This window comes from Heptranchias perlo, chromosome 30 (genome assembly GCF_035084215.1).
Source record: "Heptranchias perlo isolate sHepPer1 chromosome 30, sHepPer1.hap1, whole genome shotgun sequence".
NCBI lineage: Eukaryota > Metazoa > Chordata > Chondrichthyes > Hexanchiformes > Hexanchidae > Heptranchias > Heptranchias perlo.
The window spans coordinates 1785827-1800449 of NC_090354.1; the positions used below are offsets into that span (position 1 = coordinate 1785827).

General features: G+C 43.9%; 1 protein-coding gene across 3 annotated transcripts in view; it reads right to left on the reverse strand.

Moving 5' to 3' along the window:
* Positions 1 to 3380: 3380 nt before the first annotated feature.
* smarce1 (SWI/SNF related, matrix associated, actin dependent regulator of chromatin, subfamily e, member 1) overlaps positions 3381 to 14623 on the reverse strand; it is a 63319-nt gene continuing 52076 nt past the window's right edge. For all 3 annotated transcript variants that reach the window (XM_067969326.1, XM_067969327.1, XM_067969325.1), the window contains 3 exons: positions 12902 to 13003; positions 8925 to 9126; positions 3381 to 4654 (listed from right to left, as the gene is read on the reverse strand). In XM_067969326.1, coding sequence (XP_067825427.1) covers positions 4443 to 4654; positions 8925 to 9126; positions 12902 to 13003 — 516 coding nt within the window. In that variant the 3' untranslated portion in view covers positions 3381 to 4442. The remainder of the gene's footprint in view (positions 4655 to 8924; positions 9127 to 12901; positions 13004 to 14623) is intronic.

The window sequence follows — 14623 nt, forward strand, 5'->3', positions numbered from 1 at the left end:
GCTTCCAGGTTTCCCACGCACCAGGCAGCCAGATTGACAGGCTGCTTGTCGGAAGGGAAATGAGCGGTGAATCAGAGAGGGGGACAGGAGGGACAGAAGGCTGTGCAAGAAATTGTGGGGGAGCGGTGATGGACATCATCAGGTGGGCCTTGGAGAAGATAGGGCAGTCCAGCATCTGGGGGGGGGGGGGGGGGGGGGAGGCGGGGAGAAAAGCGAAGAGTCGGCCGAGTGCGGGGGTACGATCACGTCAGGTGAGCTTGAGGGGCCTGGATGAAGCACTCCTGGTCCCACAAGCAGTTGAAGCAAATAACAAAGATGCATTTAAGGGGAAGCTAGATAAACACATGAGGGAGAAAAGGAATAGAAGGATATGCTGATAGGGGTAAATGAAGTAGGGAGAGAGGAGGCTCGTGTGGAGAATAAACACCAGCATAGACCACTTTATTCAGCCCAATAAAGTGCAATAAAGGCACTCCCCTCATGGATCCGGCTCTTCCTGCCTGCTGTCACCTGACGTGAATCACAGGCTATGGGAAAGCCGAACAGGTACGGTTAAATTTGAAATACACTAAAAATGAAGTGCCTCAACTATTGCAATAAGGTACATTGCCCCTTTAAGTATCGGCCTGTCAGCTTTAAGTGGGGCTGGGGACTTCAGGTTTTTGTTGCGCACGTGCATCCAAACATGCCTGGGTTAAGCCTGGAAGTGGGCGCGTTGGAGCCGGGAGGTGGTCCCGCTCCAAAAATCAACTATTTTTTTACTGCCCACCCATTCTTGGGGATTAAGATCACCCCATTGAGTCTACAGGACAGAAACAGGCCATTCAGCCCAACTGGTCTATGCTGGTGTTTATTCTCCACACGAGCCTCCTCTCTACCTACTTCATTTACCCCTATCAGCATATCCTTCTATTCCTTTCTCCCTCATGTGTTTATCCAGCTTCCCCTTAAATGCATCTTTGCTATTTGCTTCAACTACTCCATCTGGAAGCAAGTTCCACATTCTCACCGCTCTCTGGGTAAAGAAGTTTCTCCTGAATTCCCAATGGGATTTATTAGTGACTATTTTATATTGATAGCCTCTAGTTTTGGACTCTCCCACAAGTGGAAACATTTTCTCTATGTCTACCCTATCAAACCCTTTCATTATCTTAAAGACCTCTATCAGGTCACCCCCTCAGTCTTCTCTTTTCTAGAGAAAAGAGCCCCAGCCTGTTCAGTCTTTTCTGATAAGTATATCCTCACAGTTCTGGCATCATCCTCATGAATTTTTTTGCACCTTCTCCAATGCCTCTATATTCTTTTTATAAAATGGAGACCAGAACTGAGCAAAGTACTCCACGTGTGGTCTAACCAAGGTTTTACACAAGTTTAACATAACTTCTCTGCTATCCCTCTAGAAGGCTTGCTTTGTCTTTTTTTTAAATGGCCTTATAAACCTGCATTGTTACTTTTAGTGATTTGTGTATCTGTACCCTTAGATCCCTCTGCTCCTCTACCCCATTTAGACTCTTATTATCCAACCATCATGTGGCCTCCTTATTCTTCCTACCAAAATGCACCACCTCACACTTATCTATAATGAAATTCATTTGCCAATTACACACCCATTCTGCAAGTTTATTCATGTCCTTTTGCATTTTAACGCATTCTTCCTTTGTATTAACTACACCACCCCCCCCCCAATTTCATGTCATCCACAAATTTTGAAATTGCACGTCTGATTCCAGAGTCTAAATCGTTGATGTAAATTGTGAACAGTGGTCCCAGCACCGATCCCCGTGGAACACCACTTCCCACCTTTTGCCAGTCTGGATAGCTACCCTTAACCCCTACTCTGTTTTCTATTTTTTAGCCTGCTTGCTATCTATGCTGCTACCTGTCCCCTGACTCCACATACTCTGGCCTTAGTCATGAGTTTGCAATGTGGTACCTTATCAAAGGCCTTTAGAAAATCCAAATATATTACTATTTCTGTTACTTCTTCAAAGAATTCAATAAGGTTGGTCAGGCATCACTTTCCCTTCTGATATCTATGCTGACTACTCCTAAATTATATTTTCATTTTCTAGATGTTTTTCTTAATGCATCTTTACTCAAAGATTCCCTTTTCTTTCCTACCACCAACGTTAAGCTAACTGGTCTATAGTTCCTGGACTGGTTCTATCTCCCTTTTTAAATATGGGAATAATGTCAGCTGTCCGCCAGTCCTCTGGCACTATTCCCTTTTCTAATGAATATCGTGCCTCTGCTATTGGTTCCCTAACCAAATCTGGGCTTCAATGTCTAGTCAGACAAGAACAAAGGCCATAAATAAAAACAGAAAATGCTGGAAAAGCTCAGCAAGTGAGGCAGCATCTGTGGAGAAAGAAACAGAGTTAACGTTTCAGGTCGAAGACCTTTTGTAGTTCTGCGAAAGGTCTTCGACCTGAAACATTAACTTTGTTTCTTTCTCCACAGATGCTGCCTCACTTGCTGAGCTTCTCCAGCATTTTCTGTTTTTATTTCAGATTTCCAGCATCCGCAGTATTTTGCTTTTGAAGAACAACGGCCACTTGGGTGAAGTACTGGATGCCTGCCACTATCTAGGAAACACAGTCCAGCAAGAATCACCAGCTTCGGGTGGGGAGTGGGGGAAATTGGGGCAAGGGAAGGAGCAGAACAGCTAGCTGGGAGGAAAATCAAAATCATAATCTGGTCTGCAGCTCCAGATCACTTTTATAGAACTGTGAAAGGATGCCAACTGAACAAGATTAAATTGTATCCTTGTAGCTCAAACTAAGATAACTCTTATCCTCCATGTCTTCAGGAAAGTTGTTCATTAACACAGTGTCAGCCGTGGCTCAGTGGGAAGCACTCTCACCTGAGTCAGAAGGTCGTGGGTTCAAGTTCCACTCCAGAACTTCAGCACATAATCTAGACTGACACTTCAGTGCAGTGCCGAGGGAGTGCTGCACTGTCAGAGGTGCCGTCTTTCAGATGAGGCGTTAAACCGAGGCTCCATCTGCTTGTTCAGGTGGATGTCAAAGATCCCATGGCAATATTTGAAGAGAAGGGGAATTTTCTCACTGTCCTGGCCAACATGTATTCCTCAACCAATACCATCAAAACTGGTTATTTAATCTCATTGTTGTGGGACTTTGCTGTGCAAAATCTGGCTGCTGTGTCTGCTTACAAAACAACAGAAACCACACTTCAGAAATAATTAATTGGCTGTGAAGCACTTTGGGATGTCCTGAGGATGTGAAAGGTGCTATATAAATGCAAGCTCGCTCTTCTTTTTTCCCCAGTAGACAGACATTCAACCAGTGCAGCTTCCAAGCTGTGCGCAATGTAAACAGTGACTAGCATCAGGATCACAAAGCACACACAACAGCAAACACTTTGAGCTTCTCCTTTATTGTGGCGGGGACATCTTTTTAAAAAAGGTAACGCAGCATACTACAGTACAAGACACAAACAGTGATGCCAATCACACTGGGGAGCCACCTGTGCTGTGATCCTTGCTCACATGTCCCATCTTCTCCTGAGGCACAACACAAACTCAACAACCGAGACACAGCCGACCTTTACAAGGAAAAGTGCTCTCGCAATTTCACCTGGTATTTGACAGCTCTGTAGTTATGACTAGCTATCTTGTGTCCTTGTCAAATTGCTTTGTCCATCAGCAGCTGGGGAGGCAGGAACCTGCAGCTTTAAGCCAGTAAAATGCCAACTCTGTGGCCAAGTCAGGTCATTATAGGGCATTGCAAGACTACACTTACACGACTCAAGTAAAAAATGCAATGAACAAAAGGTCATTGATCAATCACATGTGGTGTTATCTGTGAGACTATCCTCGTCTTCTCAGGGTCCCAATTGCCATAGAATTAATTCCAGGAAAATGCTCACCAACTGTACTCAATTGTGCTCGGATAAGTGAGAAAAAGATCATGTGAGGAAGTGGTAAACCTTTCTGAGTTCCAGGAGGTAAGTGTATAGTAAACAGTGGGCATAGGGGCCAACCTCACCAAAAACACTATGCTTTTTAGCTACAGAAAGCAACATTCACAGTTCTCCAACATGTCAGTCAAAATCAATGGAAATTAAGTATACAGGAAACCAGAGATACAGATAAGTATCAAAGCTGACAACTGCAACCTGTGCACTTTGACCTTGTGATTTAGCCATTAAGTGATGTTTATTTAATAAGGAAAATTACCTTTAAATCTCTAATTTTCCTTCCACCCCTTTCTAATTCATTGGCCTCCACTTTGTAACATTGAATGTCAAACTAGCGATGGAGCTGCAGGATGTGCTGAAGGAGTCCATTATGCTGGCATCTCTACAAATGTGTAAAAAGAAAATTCTTCTAACTTATAAACAGGTAGAATAAAAAACGAGTACGATATTAATCAAGTAGTAGAACTAACTGGAATGAAAAGTTTTTGTGTTGGTTGAAATCATTCTTTCTTGTCTTCGCTCTCTGGCGTGGGCTCTGGTATGGGTTCCTCTGCCATGGCGCTGTTACTCTCTGTACCAGAGGTGCTCTCGCTTGCTCCCTGCTCCACGCTGCTGTCTGTTGTGTCCGGACACCCCTCCTTGTCTTCTGGCGTCGCTGTGCTCTCTTCACTACTCTGTTGGGTTTCTGGTGTTTCATCATTGCGTGGCTCATCTGTAAATAAGGATGCAGGTTTTAGTGTTGGATGAGCCACAATGAGGAGGACACAAAGAGTCTGCAAAGGGATATATACAGGTTAAGTGAGGCAGATGGTGTATTATGTGAGGTTATTCACTTTGGTAGGAAGAATGGAGAACAGAATATTTTTTAAATGGTGAGAAACTATTAAATGTTGGTGTCCAGAGAGACTTGGGTGCCCTGGTACAAGAAGCACAAAAAGTTAGCATGTAGTTACAGCAAGCAATTAGGAAAGCAAATGGTATATTGGCCTTTATTGCAAGGGGGTTGGAGTACAAGAGTAAGGAAGCCTTGCTGCAATTGTACAGGGCTTTGGTGAGACTACACCTGGAGTACTGTATACAGTTTTGATCTCCTTACCTACTTGCCTTAGAGGCAGTGCAATGAAGGTTCACTAGATTGATTCCTGGGATGAGAGGGTTGTCCTATGAGGAGAGGTTGAGTAGAATGAGCCTATATTCTCTGCAGTTTAGAAAAATGAGAGGTGATCTCATTGAAACATATAAGATTCTGAGGGGGCTTGACAGGGTAGATGCTGAGAAGCTGTTTCCCCTGGCTGGAGAGTCTAGAACTAGGGGACATAGTCTCAGGATAAGGGGTCGGCTATTTAGGATGGAGATGAGGAGAAATTTCTTCACTCAGAAGGTTGTGAATCTTTGGAATTCTCTACCCCAGAGGGCTGTGGATGCTCAGTCGTTGAATATATTCAAGGCTGAGATCGATAGATTTTTGGACTCTAAGGAAATCAAGGGATGTGGGGATCGGGCGAGAAAGCGGAGTTGATGTCGAAAATCAGCCATGATCTTACTGAATGGCGGAGCAGGCTCAAGGGGCCATATGGCCTACTCCTACTCCTATTTCTTATGTTCTTAATTTCCTCCAGTTAAACACAGAGAAGACTGTAGCCATTATCTTCAGGCCCCGTCACAAAATCTGCTCAGGTGGATCAAAAGATCTTACAGCACTATTTAAAACAGAACAGGGGAGTTCTTATAGCATCCAGGTCAACTAGCCTTCCACCTCAGTGCTGTTTGTGGACCCTTGCTTGGCATAAATTGGCTGCTGCACTTGCCTACAAAACAAGAGTGACTGCACTTCAAAAGTAATCTATTGGCTGTAAAGCTCTTTGGCTCATCCTGAGGACATGAAAGGCACTAAATAACTGCACGTTTGTTCTTTTTTCTTTTAATAGGTGACAACAGGATTGGGCTCAGCTGTGATTCTCCTCACTGTTTAATAGGCTGTTGATTCTCACCATCAGGTGGATGGGGCCTCAGTACTGGACTGAATTGTCAGATAGACTATGGGCTCAAGTCCTGGAGTGGGGCTTGAACCCACAACCTTTTGATTCAGGGACAAGAGTGCTACTAACTGAGCAAAGTTGACTCCATCCACACTTACACACTTTCCAGCGGAAAAGTGGTTAGAGATCAGGGCCTGGAATTTCTCCCAATCGCCTGCTGTAGCCTCAGTGGAAGATCATTGGAAACCATGGAGGAATGGTTCAACATGACCTCTGGGGATTACAACTCAACTCAACTGATTTGTTTAAAATCCTGTTTGCTTTGTTTATTGCTGCCTTGCACCGTTTGGGCACGGTGAGCAATGAATCAACCCCTGGGTCTCTTTCAACTCCCCCCTTGACTAATTCTCTCTCACCCGTGGACTACACAAGCCTCCTGGTCTTACTTCCAACCATGCGCTTGTTCATATTGCTGCGGACAGTCCAGGTGCTAAACCCGTTCAGCTCTCTTTGCAAGATCTTGACTTCCTCCCTCAGGGTTCGCAGGGTCTCCCTACCTTGGTGTTATCTGCAAATTTAACTTCTTTGCATTCGGACTGTAATGTCAGGTCATTAATTTATACCAGGAACAAGAAGGGACTGAGCATAGATCCTGGGGCTATATCAATGCCCTCCCCATTGCAACTAGCTCCTCTTTTATGACTAGCTTCTGATCCCTTCCCTTTAGCCAGTTACTAATCCACGTCCAGATCTTGCCCTTGATACATTTGTAAAAGGAGTCTCTCATGTGGTACTTATTCTACAATCTTTTGGAAGTCCGGGTACACTATGCCATAAAGCTTCTACCTGCCAAATTGGGAGGTCACTTCCTCAAAAGTCTACCAGGAAATTGACACTTCAATGCAGCAATGAAGGAGTGCTGCATTATTATATTTGCTGTCTTTCATGTGAGATATTTGTTAAACAAAGGCCCTGATCTCTAACCTGCTGCTCTTTCTTATTTTAACATGTTACCCATTTTTATTTCAGTGTGTTAAAGAAACTGGTGCAGAAAAACTTTTTTTGTGTCCTTTTGGTCTGTCCAGTGCCGATGACTGCTCTTTGATCCAAAACTAAATCCACTGCTTCCACAACATCATGTGATTCAAGGGCTGACATGATCAAAACTTGAAAACTGGGTCACAGCCAAGATGGAATTTCTTTTTAGCCTGAAGAGGTTAAAGATAATGCCTGTGGAAAGCAGCATTCAAGATAATCACAGAGGTATTCAAATACATTGAGAGAGGTATTCAAGACAGCCAAGCAAGAAAATCATCCTTCTTTATATAAAACAAGATTGTCACACCTGAAAATGATGAATCTACAGCTACCACAGCATGTAGTTAATCAACTTGAACTTCAACCACACCCAAAAACTGGAGTTGGGTAAGCAGCAAACCACAGATTGGGAGTCAGGTGATCTGCACCTCACTCCCCAAAAAGAACTGAGAGTCAGGTGACTGCCAGTGCACTGGACAGACCAAAAGGACACAGAAAAAGTTTTTCTGCACCAGTTTCTTTAACACACTGAAATAAAAATGGGTAACATGTTAAAATAAGAAAGAGCAGCAGGTTAGGGGGAAAAAAAAACAAGTTATATACAAAGTATTAGAAAACTATAAACTGCTCCATAACATTCTCATGGTGCATTGATATCACAGAGCAGAGTATGGGCAACAATGAAGCAATATGTGCAGTTGCTGAAGTTAAAGTTTCTGGCCCTGATATTAGAAGGTTTGTATAGCCCAGTTATGAAGAAATCATATTGCTGATTTATATGGGCAGACTGAGAGATAGGCCAGTAGAAAATTGTAGATGCACCATCCAGTGTCACTGGCAGCCCAGTTTATATCACTGTGTTTCCATGAGAAGCTGGACTGCCACTGGCACCAGTAATGCAATATAAATTCAACATTAGACTACAATCTCTAGTGCATGAGGAAAAACTTTTTTACGCAGCAAGTAGTCATGATCTGAAATGAGCTGCCTGAAAAGGTAATGGAAGCAGATTCAATCGTGGATTTCAAAAAAGAATTGGATAAATACTTGAGGGGAAAAAATGTGTAGGGCTGTGGGGAAAGAGCAGGGGAATGGGACTAACTGGAGTGCTCTTACAAAGAGCCGGCACGGGCTCGATGGGCCGAACCGCCTCCTTCTGTGCTGTGACCATTCTATGACATGGTTAGACATGGCTCCTTACACTCATGTACAGCTTTGTTTTATTGTGTTACTAAGATTCATTCTTTTCAAGATATTTCTCCCTTTTTCCTTGCTGCAGGCAATGTGTAACCAACCTAATTCCAGGCAAGCAACTTGGCATGAGATTCCCTTCCAATAGAGAGGTGTCTAGTTTCTCCTATACCCTGTCAGTAAAGGCACTGCCTTGATTTTAGGTACCATCATAACCCATACATGGAAAGTGTCTGCTCGATATTCTACCCCCAAAATAACCATATAAGCAGGTCATTGGCTGGTAAAGATCACAACAGTTCTTCTTACATTACTCTTATAATAGAGAAGCTTTAATAGTTGATATGGGCTGTAAAACCACCGTCTAAAGCATCCAACCCCTGCACCACTGGCGCACCGTGGCTGCAGTGTGTCCCATCTACAAGATGCACTGCAGCAATTCGCCAAGGCTTTTTCGACAGCAGCTCCAAAACCTGCGACCAACACAAACTAGAAGGACAAGGACAGCAGGTGCATGGGAACACAATCACCGCCAAGTCTCACTCCACCCCGACTTGGACACATAATGGCTGTTCCTTCATTGTTGCTGGGTCAAAATCCTGGAACTCCCGACCTAGCAGCACTGTGGGAGCAGCTTCACCATACGGACTATCTCAAGGGACAACTAGGGATGGATAATAAATGCCAGCCTTTCCAGCTCCGCACACATTCCAGAATGAATTTTTAAAAAAAGAGACAATCTGCAGCAACAGTGCAGCCGACCCGTTCAGTTACCTGTGTCCATGGGGGCCTCCTCCACCTTGGACTCTTCGGCCTCACTGCTGCTCGGGGGTTCGTCAGGTGTATTGCTCTGGGCCTGCTCCGCATGCTCGGCCTCCTTGTCCCTCTCCTCCTGACGCTTGCGAGCTTGCTCTTCAGCCTGAGCGATTTCAGCTGCAATTTTTTCCATGTCGACCTCCACCTTCAAATTGCACAACTAAATAGAGGAGGGGGAAGGGGAGGTTAAAAAAACTGTAAGAAGCCGAAGACATGACTATTGCCCAGGATTTAAACAACAGTTGAGCAACTATTTCCAACAACACCTCCCATTTATAAAGCGCCTTTAACGTGGTAAAACGTCCCAAGGCGTTTCACAGGAGCGTTTTCAGACAACATTTGACACCGAGCCACATAAGGAGATATTAGGTCAGGTGACCAAAAGCTTGGTCAAAGAGGTAGGTTTTAAAGAGCGACTTAAAGGAGGAGAGAAAGGGAGCGAGGTGGAGAAGTTTAGGGAGGGAATTCCAGAGCTTAGGGCCCAGGCAAGTGAAGGCACCACAGCCAATGGTGGGGCGAAGGAAATAGAGGATGCACAAGAAGCCAGAACTGGAGGATTTCATTTCACTACACAAGTATTTTTATGCCAAAATGTGGAGTACACAAAGTTAAAGACATGGGGGGTAATTTTAACCCCCAAGAACGAGTGGGTCGGGGGTGGATGGGAAGGTAAAAATTGTAAAAAAAGTAAAACTCAACCCCAGCCCGCCTCCAACCCGCCCACTTCCGGTTTTAACCGAGGCGGGTCACCAACCTGCTCTCAGGAGGTAGGTTGGTCGGTGAAATCTTTCAAGGAGGCTGCGGACCTCCATTTTTAAAAAAAATTTAACTCCTGGGGGCTGGGATTCTCGGGCCTTCTGCTTCATGCCACTTAAGAGGAGGCAAGAAGGCCCAAATCAACAGGTAAGTGCCTTTATTGCACTGCCCGTGGGTCAGGTGGAGCAGTAGTGTTTCCTCCAGGCCCAACAAGCTCACCTGCCACGATCCCACACACGCGATTGGCTGACACCCTCCCCCACCCCAATGATCTCCGACCCCCTCCCCCTCCGATGTCCAGACCCAAACCACCCCCCCGACGTCCCACTTACCTGGCATCCGCTTCCCGACTGTCAATCATGCTGCCTGTCGGGTGGAAAACCTGCTGAAAAAATTTAAAAGACTTCCTGACAGCATAATTGTCAGGACATCCGGGAAACCCGTACTTCCGGCTGTCCTGTCCAGAAATCCACCCTGCTCCCCCCAATTCACGGCCCCGAGTAAATATCAGGGTTATGGTGTCTGAAGTGACATGTCACAGGTTTGCAGTTCCCTAGTGACTTCCCAGGCGTCGCCTGCTTCAAAGGGAACAGCAAGGGTCTGAAATAACACCTCAATATTTAGCAGGATGAAAAAGAAGCACAAGCATCACCAGTCAATTGTGAAACTCGACTGAAGTGGCAAGTGCAGGCACATCTGAACACGAGATACCGTATAGTACAGACAGCACAAAACAGCAAAGGGAAACCAAAGTACTTAGGTGAAAGGGAGGGAAGAAAACTAAAAATGAAGGATTACCAAGACAGCAGTTACATCATCAGTGAGTTGTTCAGGGTCATCTAGTAGGGCAGAATCCAGAGGCCATCTCCAATTCTTATAGGATCTTTCTTTCCCACCCCCCACTCCCCTCCCCCCCAATCGTTTCCCTACCATTTTTCTCTCCTCTCCTGAAGGTACTGATCCCTGCTGGATGAGTAGTGCCATGGGCATCTGGTGCCCTCTCGTACCTCTCCATATTGGTCACTAATCACGTGTGAGCCCCAGTGAACATTGGCAGGTTATCTGACTGCTGAGGGCATCACAGTACAGTCCAATCCTGTCCTTACCCAACAATCGTCAGATGCACTTTCAACAAGCGATCAGGAGCAAGAACCCTGACCAATTTTCCTTTGCCTAACTCAAAGGCACTGAAGTCGACTGTCGTTCCCCAACTGGTACCCCGGCCAAGATCAGCCAACTCAGGACGGACTGGGGATGGAACCTGGGTTTTTCATGGTCTGTGTGGCCCAGCTGAGCCATTGGGCCGGGGGACACGGGGATGTTCCCCCTCTAAATCTGGAGCAGTTAGAGCAAACTCCTTAGCAGGAAGAACATGACGGTTATAACAAAAGTGATTAAATAAGGAGTCATCCAGGAGACTAAGGGCAATGGGATTGGGACTTAAACCAAGCTGTTAAGTTACAACTTTCTATATCACCACCTGGATAGTCGCTCCAACCCTCCAAAAAAAAATCAAAGACAGCACTGGAATGTATAGAAACACATTCCTTGCAAGTCTGGGACAATTTTGAAAGGTTTCAGCAGTCAATTTATTCAAAATAAGTGGGTGTGTCAGAGGATACTCATAATAAGCATGTGTCCAGACCTGTCTTCAAACATCCGCCACACCTGGTGCGACAAACATGGAGATACACAGAGGTTACGATGTGGAAACAAGTCCATGTTGGTGTTTACCTGCCAAGCGAGCAAACAGTTCTAATCACATTTCTTACCCTGTTAAAATATATCGTCAACCCCTATTTCATTCATCCACCTTTCCGATCTAATCTTACGGCCTCAACCACTAACCTTGTAAATAAATCTCACAGCCTCAAATTTTTTCTTCCACTCAATACTAAATCTCGTACATTTAATCTTATACCTATGGCCCCTCGTTCTAGACTCTTCAAATACTGGAAACAGTCAATTTCTATCTACTCTGTCCCATCCTTTCATAATTTTAAACACTTCTATTATATCACTCCGTAATCTGAGTTTTTCTAACAAACAAGCCCCATTTTAAAGACTTTCTTTGTATTTGTATTTCCTCATACCAGGCAGCAACCTAGTGAATCCCCTCCAATGCCTCAAAATCCTTCCTATAGTGTGGGGCCCAATATTATTAAGGTTTTCTATAGGCACATCATTACCTCTTGGCTTTTATTTACGCCTCGTGATAAAACCCAGAATTCCATTAACTTTTTATTTGACAGCCTTATCAACCCAAGGTGCTGCCTTTAATGTCTTGTGCCCCCAAATCCTTCTGCTCTCCCACAGACTGAGCCTACAACCAATGAAATATAACATCTCACACTTACTGATATTGAATCCCATTTGCCACTTTTCAGCCCATTCTGCCATCTTATAAATAGCACTTTGCAGCTTCCTTTGGTCTTCTAAAGAATTAACCATACCTCCTACTTTGGTATCATCTGCAAATTTCGACACTACAGTGTCCCTCCTGCGCTCACATTTTTAGGTTTAGTTAGTTTGTTCCACTTTGAAGTTTATATTACTTGTGTATATTAGCTCAGCTATTTAGCATCTCATTCCCTCTATGCATCTAATTCCTCCTCTCCCACTTCAGAAGTCCTTACTCTCTCACTCTGTTCCCAGCTCACTCTGACATGCTCTCTGTGTGGGACTAAACAGACAGCCAGATGGGTCATGAGAGTGTGTCACTGGGAAACAAGGGAAACTCGCCAAGCTGTAACCAGGTGCTCATGCAGAGACAGTCTGTACTCATCCTGTGTAACAACAAAGAGCAATTATCTGCTCAGGTGTGAAGTTCACCTCTGTGGACATAACTTAAAAAAACACCAAAGTTCAGAATATATGAGATTTACACATGGTAAATCAATTAACACATCAAAATATTAGAGTTTCCTTGAATACTTATGCCTTGATTTTTCAATTACCATTATTTAAACCAGTCCAAGACTGATGGGTGTTAACTCCAGAGCTTAACCCATCAGAAAATCTAAGGTTTATTCAGAACATTTTATAATTTAGTCATTTGATATTCTCAGCACAGCAGATTGGTGATTCAGCTGGTGGGTGGTTGTAGGCAATAGCCGGAGTCCTAGTTCTGTTGAATCTTGTGCATCACCTCTCACCCCCAAAAGAGAATATATTCTTACCCGCTTTAGTTCAGTGTTAAACGACTCTGTAGTTTCTAGAAATTTCCTTTTCTTGTCTTGGTGGCGATCCTCAATCTGAAGAAGCTCAGCTTCCAATTTCCGCTAAAGGAAAACAGTTTTTAAAATTATACTTAGAGACCAATCAAGTGTGACTTGCTACTGATGGGAAATTAACAAAATGTTTAGGGATATGCAGAATCATAGTAGGTACAACACAGGAGGAGGCCATTTGGCCCCTCATGCCAGCTCTTTGAAAGAGCTATCCAATTAGTCCCACTCCCCTGCTCTTTCCCCATATCCCTGCAAATTTTTTCCCTTCAAGTATTCCCTTCAATTGAACACAATACTCCAGCTGAGGTCTACCCAGTGTTTTATAAAGGTTTAGTATAATTTCCTTGCTTTTGTACTCTAGGCCTCTATTAATAAAGCCCAGAATCTCATATGCTTTTTTAACAGCCTTCTCAACTTGTCCTGCCATCTTCAAAAGTTTGTGTTTGTGCACATACATCCCCAGGTCTCTCTGTTCCTGCACCCCCTTTAAAATTGTACCATTTAGTTTGTATTGCCTTTCCTCATCCTTCCTATCAAAATGTATCACTTCACATTTCTCTGCGTTAAATTTCATCTGTCATGTGTCTGTCCATTTCACCAGTCTGTCTATGTCCTCTTGAAGTCTGTTACTGTCCTCCACATTGTTTATTACATTTCCGAGTTGTGTGTCATTTGCAAACTTTGAAATTATACCCAAGTCCAGGTCATTAATATATAACAAAAAGAGCAGTGGTCCTATACTGATCCCTGGGGAACACTATTGTATACTTTCCTCCAGTCTGAAAAACTCCCTGCTTTCTGCCCCTTGGCCAATTTTGTATCCACTCTGCCAATGTCCCTTTAATCCCACGGGCTTTAATTTTGTTAACAAGTCTATTATGTGGTACTTCATCAAATGCCTTTTGAAAGTCCATATACACAACGTCAACTGCACTACTCTCATCAACCCTCTCCATTACTTCATCAAATAACTCAATCAAGTTAGTCAAACACGATTTTCCTTTAACACATCCGTGTGCTGACTTTCATTTATTAGCCCATACTTTCCCAAGTGCCAATATATTTTGTCCCGGATTATTGTTTTTAAAAGTTTCCTCACCACGGAAGTTAGGCTGGCTGGCCGGCCGGCCTGTAATTGCCGGGTTTATCCCTCTCCCCTTTTGTGAACAGGGGTGCAGCATTTGCAATCCTCCAGTTCTCCGGCATCATTCCCATATCCAAGGAGGATTGGAATATTGTGGCCAGAGCCTCTGTAATTTCTCCCTTACTTCTCTCAGTAACCTAGGATGCATCCCATCTGGACTTGGTGACTTTTCTAATTTGAGTAATGCCAATCTTTTAAGTACCTCCTCTTCATCTATTTTTAGCCTATCCAATATCACTACTACCTCCTCCTTTACTGCCACAATGGCAGCATCCTCTTCTCTAATGAAGACAGATGCAAAGTATTCATTTAGTACCTCAGCCATGCTCTCTGCCTCCACAAGAAAATCATCTTTTTTGTCCCTAATCAGTCTCACCCTTCAGTTAATTATTGTTATATGTCATTAATCATCCAACAGGAGTTTAAAATTAAACAAATCACAGCAATTGTTAGGGTCTGTAGGGACCTTTTGTTTATTCAGCTGGGTTAGGGATAAGAATGAACTGAACTAAGAATCTGGCTATTGC